The 7,031-nt window shown below is 32.9% G+C and overlaps 1 protein-coding gene across 1 annotated transcript; it reads right to left on the bottom strand.

The window, feature by feature from the left end:
- Positions 1–1,340: 1,340 nt before the first annotated feature.
- On the bottom strand, positions 1,341–6,754 carry LOC119609686. The gene is made up of 3 exons (XM_037964559.1): positions 6,406–6,754; positions 6,066–6,334; positions 1,341–2,463 (listed from the first exon to the last, which is right to left on the bottom strand). The coding sequence occupies exons 1-3, from the start codon at positions 6,488–6,490 to the stop codon at positions 1,471–1,473; spliced, it is 1,347 nt and encodes a 448-aa protein (XP_037820487.1). The 5' UTR covers positions 6,491–6,754; the 3' UTR covers positions 1,341–1,470.
- Positions 6,755–7,031: the final 277 nt, after the last annotated feature.

Below are 7,031 nucleotides of genomic sequence, written 5' to 3'. Positions count from 1 at the left end.
TATAAACTATACTATAGACTAAGGTATAGATTAGATAGACTATAGACTAGACTATAGACTAGACTACATACTAGACTATAGACTAGACTACAGACTAGCCTATAAACTAGACTGTAGACGAGCCTTTAAACTACACTATAGACTGAAGTATAGACTAGACAATAGCTTAATGTATATACTATAGACTAGGCTATAGACAAGACTAGACAGTATACTAGACTATAGACTAGACTATAGACTAGACTATAGACTAGACTATAGACTAGACTATAGACTAGACTATAGACTAGACTATAGACTAGACTATAGACTAGACTATAGACTAGACTATAGACTAGACTATAGACTAGACTATAGACTAGACTATAGACTAGACTATAGACTAGACTATAGACTAGACTATAGACTAGACTATAGACTAGACTATAGACTAGACTATAGACTAGACTATAGACTAGACTATAGACTGGACTATAGACTAGACTATAGACTAGACTATAGACTAGACTATAGACTAAACTATAGACTAGACTATAGACTAGACTATAGACTAGACTATAGACTAGACTATAGACTAGACTATAGACTAGACTATAGACTAGACTATAGACTAGACTATAGACTAGACTATAGACTATAGACTAGACTATAGACTAGACTATAGACTAGACTATAGACTAGACTATAGACTAGACTATAGACTAGACTATAGACTAGACTATAGACTAGACTATAGACTAGACTATAGACTAGACTATAGACTAGACTATAGACTAGACTATAGACTAGAGACCAGACTATAGACTAGACTATAGACTAGACTATATACTAGACTATAAATTAGACTATAGACTAGACTATAGACTAGGTTATAGACTTGAATATCTTATTAACTAAACTACAATATAGACTAGCCTATAGAATAAACAGCAGACATGACTATAGATTAGACTATAGACTAGGCTATAGAATATACTATAAAGTAGACTATAGACTAGACTATAGACTATACAATAAATTAGACTAGGCTTTAGACTAGACTATAAGCTGGACTTTAGAATAGACTATAGATTATTATTAGACTTTTAGTAGACTTTTTTTTAGACTATAAGCATGAATAGATTAGTAACTAGACTAGACTATAGACTAAACTATAGACTTGACTAGATTATAAGCTCAATTGTTGACTACATTATAGTCTTGACTATAGTCTAGACTATAGACCAAACTATGGACTAGATTGTAGACCATAGATTATACTATATTATAGATTAGACTTGATCAATAGAATTTATATGTAATATTGTATTTTTAGTAAATAAATTATAAAACAATTAGAATTTTTATTAAATAAATCAGGCTTTATTTATTAATCTATCTTGGATAGATATATGAAACGTTACAAAGTTTCCATTAAAAGTTAAATAAGTGTTCCCACATACATAGTATTTCCATTTTTTAAAGTCAAAATTATATTTTAAAATCAAAGGACATTTTGCCATCAGCTTGGAATTTATCAATGTTATCCTTAATAGCCTGTTCCACATCGATGGTATTGAATTTTTCTTGTATACGCATTTTAATAGGATTCTCCAAAGCGTCCATAATTTGATAACGCAAAAGATTTGGTAGAACATTGACCACAAATTCCATAATATAATCCAAAGTACCGGCACCATCACAACGAACTTGTATATTACCCAAATCAATTTGTAAATCATTGATAACCGGCCTCTTGCGTGTATCTAAAGCTTGGCTAACACTAACAGTTATACGTATATGTTGAACAGTGAACTGAACATGTCCCACACGTGACACTAGACCACAGCCCACTTCCCATTGACCGGCACCAGCTATTTGTTGGGTGCCAACTTTAACATTAAGGGTAACGGTGTTATTTTCCATAGAAACCACAACATCACCCACACGATAAAACGAGGAAATACCATTAATCCAAGTGTTTGAAAGTTGCATGCTAAACACACCCACCGTACGATTGTAGTCGGGCATACGGTAGGGATCGTAACCCATTTCACGCACCTTTTTGCGACCCTCGGCAATGGCCATATCTAGAGGTGTTATGGAATTAGGCAACAATTTATCACCCATTAATTTGACAATATTATTATTGATTTCTTCGCGCAACTTCTTATCGGCCTCCTGCAGCATAAAAGGTTTCATGGCATCAAATACCAGATTGGGAGCAGAGTTTACTATACCCTGGAAAACAGTACCTAAGAATCCTAGATTTTGGAAATCCATTGACATGTCTTTGAAAGTTATATCCATTTTTATGCGTTCGGTGGTTAAATGACCATCACGTTGGACTTGCAGCGATGCTGTAGCCTTAACATAAACCTTCTTTAAGATGACAGTAAACGGTCCATTAGCTTTAGAGATAAAGGAGCTAAGAGTATACATGCCCTTGGTTACCATCGTATCCAGTTCAATGCCAGCTTCGACCTAGAAAAGGGGATTTGAAAAAATTAAATTTTTTAAATAATTTGAAAAATGAACATAATTTTATATTAAGACTAGGCCATACTATAGACTAGATTATAAACTAGATTATAAATTATAACTAGACTATAGACTAGACTATAGACTAGACTATAGACTAGACTATAGACTAGACTATAGACTAGACTATAGACTAGACTATAGACTAGACTATAGACTAGACTATAGACTAGACTATAGACTAGAATATAGACTAGACTATAGACTAGAATTTTTATAGACTAGATTATAAACTAGATTATAAATTATAACTAGACTATAGACTAGACTATAGACTAGACTATAGACTAGACTATAGACTAGACTATAGACTAGACTATAGACTAGACTATAGACTAGACTATAGACTAGACTATAGACTAGACTATAGACTAGACTATAGACTAGACTATAGACTAGACTATAGACTAGACTATAGACTAGACTATAGACTAGAATATAGACTAGACTAGACTAGACTAGACTAGACTAGACTATAGACTAGACTATAGACTAGATACTAGCTAGACTAGACTATAGACTAGACTATAGACTAGACTATAGACTAGACTATAGACTAGACTATAGACTAGACTATAGACTAGACTATAGACTAGACTTAGACTAGACTATAGACTAGACTATAGACTAGAATATAGACTAGACTATAGACTAGGACTATAGACTAGACTATAGACTAGACTATAGACTAGACTATAGACTAGACTATAGACTAGACTATAGACTAGACTATAGACTAGACTATAGACTAGACTATAGACTAGACTATAGACTAGACTATAGACTAGACTATAGACTAGACTATAGACTAGACTATAGACTAGACTATAGACTAGACTATAGACTAGACTATAGACTAGACTATAGGACTAGACTATAGGACTAGACTATAGACTAGACTATCGACTAGACTATAGACTAGACTATAGACTAGACTATAGACTAGACTATAGACTAGACTATAGACTAGACTATAGACTAGACTATGGACTAGACTATAGACTAGACTATAGACTAGACTATAGACTAGACTATAGACTAGACTATAGACTAGACTATAGACTAGACTATAGACTAGACTATAGACTAGACTATAGACTAGACTATAGACTAGACTATAGACTAGACTATAGACTAGACTATAGACTAGACTATAGACTAGACTATAGACTTGACTATAGACTAGACTATAGACTAGACTATAGACTAACTATAGACTAGACTATAGACTAACTATAGACTAGACTATACTAGACTATAGAACTAGACTATAACTAGACTATAGACTAGAACTAACTGACTATAGACTAGAGACTATAGACTATAGACTATAGACTAGACTATAGACTAGACTAACTATACTAGACTAGACTAGACTAGACTAGACTAGACTAGACTAACGACTAGACTAGACTATAGGACTAGACTAGACTAGACTATAGACTAGACTTAGACTAGACTAGACTAGACTAGACTAATAGACTAGGACTATAGATAGACTATAGAAACTATAGACTAGGACTATAGACTAGACTATAGACTAGACTAGACTACTAGACTAGACTAGCTAAGACTAGACTATAGACTAGACTATAGACTAGACTATAGACTAGACTATAGACTAGACTATAGACTAGACTATAGACTAGACTATAGACTTAGACTATAGACTAGACTATAGACTAGACTATAGACTAGACTATAGACTAGACTATAGACTAGACTATAGACTAGACTATTAGACTAGACTATAGACTAGACTATAGACTAGACTATAGACTAGGACTATAGACTAGACTATGACTAGACTATAGACTAGGACTATAGACTAGACTATAGACTAGACTATAGACTAGACTATAGACTAGACTATAGACTAGACTATAGACTAGACTATAGACTAGACTATAGACTAGACTATAGACTAGACTATAGACTAGACTATAGACTAGGACTATAGACTAGACTATAGACTAGACTATAGACTAGACTAGACTAGACTACTAGACTAGACTATAGACTAGACTATAGACTAGCTATAGACTAGACTATAGACTAGACTATAGACTAGACTATAGACTAGACTATAGACTAGACTATAGACTAGACTATAGACTAGACTATAGACTAGACTATAGACTAGACTATAGACTAGACTATAGACTAGACTATAGACTAGACTATAGACTAGACTATAGACTAGACTATAGACTAGACTATAGACTAGACTATAGACTAGACTATAGACTAGACTATAGACTAGACTATAGACTAGACTATAGACTAGACTATAGACTAGACTAGACTATAGACTAGACATAGACTAGACTATAGACTAGACTATAGACTAGACTATAGACTAGACTATAGACTAGACTATAGACTAGACTATGACTAGACTATAGACTAGACTATAGACTAGACTATAGACTAGACTATAGACTAGACTATAGAACTAGACTATAGACTAGACTATAGACTAGACTATAGACTAGACTATAGACTAGACTATAGACTAGACTATAGACTAGACTAGACTAACTATAGACTAGACTAGACTAGACTAGACTAGACTATAGACTAGACTAGACTATAGACTAGACTAGACTAGACTATAGACTAGACTATAGACTAGACTATAGACTAGACTATAGACTAGACTATAGACTTGACTATATACTAGACTATAGACTATAGACTAGACTATAGACTAGACTAGACAATACTATAGACTAGACTATAGACTAAACTTTGTACTAGACAACTATAAACTAGACTTTAGACTTAGCTTTATTAGGATAGACTTTACACTATATTTTAGAAGAGACTTCAGATCAGACTTTATACTGATTGAGCCCAAATTCTATAGACTGGTCTATAGACTAGATTGGACTATATAGACTAGACTATACATTCGACTTTTAGCTAGACTTTAGATTAGACTTTAAACTAGACTTAGATCAGACTTTAAACTAGACTTTAAACCAGACTTTGATTGAGACCAAATTCAATAGTTTAGACTATAGAGTAGACTATAGACTAGGCTATAGACTAGACATAGACTGGACTATAGACTAGACTATAGACTGGACTATAGACTAGACTATAGACTGGACTATAGACTAGACTATAGACTGGACTATAGACTAGACTATAGACTAGACTATAGACTGGACTATAGACTAGACTAGACTATAAACTGGACTAAAGACTGGACTATATAGATCAGACTCATTTTTTATTTCAAAGGGTTTTTTCGATTCTAATAACGATTAGGAGGCAGTTTTTCGTTTATGTACAATGTTATAGTTTTGAAAATATTCTAAATTTCTGGGCATTCAACAGATAAATGGATTTAGCTTTATATTTGTGTATTAAATATTTTTAACATTTATGTTTATATTTGTTATCACCAAATATTTGCGTAAAAAAAGTATTTTCAACTGAACCCCGATTTAGTATAATTTTCATGTAAACACATTTCCGTTTGACACTGATGATATTGAATCATCCCATTTTATACTTTTTTCTACCTACAGACATACCTTCATAGCTTTCAAATCGGCATTAATGCTGGCAATACGAAATTTCGATAAACCATAAGCCTTAACTTTCATCATTGTTAGGGTGGCCATGCCAAGACTTTTCTTCATATCTGGTACATCCATGGGATCAGGTATAGGAGCGCCAGGAAAACCTAGGGGGTCTTCTTGTTTGTAATGTTCCAAAACTGCATACAGCTGAGCAGCTAAACGATTTTCAGTGGCTTTAATATTATGATCATCAATGGAATTTGGACTGTCATAGTCAATGTCTATAATTTAGAAATGAAAAATATCAGTTTGTTATAGTTGAAAACAGATTTTGCTACTCTGCGTGGCTTACCAGTCTCCTCCTGGGCACGTACGTAAACATCAGATCCTATTAGAGCGGTGACACTTAAAATCAACCAAATTGTTTTTAAAACCATATTAGTTTTATACGTTTTTTTTTTTATAATTCTACGTAATAATTAATCACTTTCAGAGTTATCAGCGTTAGCGCGACTTTCGTTCATCCCCAAACACCACAAGCGTTCTTAAAGATAATCGATCTTCGACGACAGACACAATGAGGTTTATTTTGTTTTTCTTTTTTTATTACTTCTCTACTTTATTTATTTATAATGATTGAGTGACAAAAACTAACGCTTTCCTCAACAGTCGGTTGATAAATGAGGAACATGAGCTGTGTTAATTCCTTAGCTGGTGTCAATTTTGCGGCGAATTGCTGTTGAGTTAATATTTTCAATACAAAGTGTATGAACATAAGAAAGACTAGATTAATCTGATAATCATGGAAGAAACTAAACAATTCAAACAGAGTTCAAGATACAGTGGTCTTGAAAGCAAACACCAAATAAAATTGATTTTTCTCAAATATTTATTTTTATGTAAAATATTGTTTTTTTTTCGATTTTGTTTTGCTAAAAAGTATTTAAATTAACTTAAATTGTTTTTATTGTATACATC

The sequence above is a fragment of the Lucilia sericata genome, unplaced genomic scaffold, assembly GCF_015586225.1.
Source record: "Lucilia sericata isolate MDLA Ls3-8-SP2 unplaced genomic scaffold, ASM1558622v1 Contig001036F_arrow, whole genome shotgun sequence".
In the NCBI taxonomy this organism is placed as follows: Eukaryota; Metazoa; Arthropoda; class Insecta; order Diptera; family Calliphoridae; genus Lucilia; species Lucilia sericata.
The sequence above is the reverse complement of the archived record's forward strand: the minus strand, read 5'-3'. Positions and strand labels throughout refer to the sequence as shown.

What these genes read in the sequence shown, in the direction of transcription:
- LOC119609686 (XM_037964559.1), bottom strand. Translation starts at nt 6,490, where the DNA reads ATGGTTTTAAAAACAATTTGGTTGATTTTAAGTGTCACCGCTCTAATA. An exon ending in ACGTGCCCAGGAGGAGACTG is followed by an intron (nt 6,335 to 6,405) that starts GTAAGCCACGCA and finishes TCTAAATTATAG; the next exon opens with ACATTGACTATGACAGTCCA. An exon ending in CCGATTTGAAAGCTATGAAG is followed by an intron (nt 2,464 to 6,065) that starts GTATGTCTGTAG and finishes CCCCTTTTCTAG; the next exon opens with GTCGAAGCTGGCATTGAACT.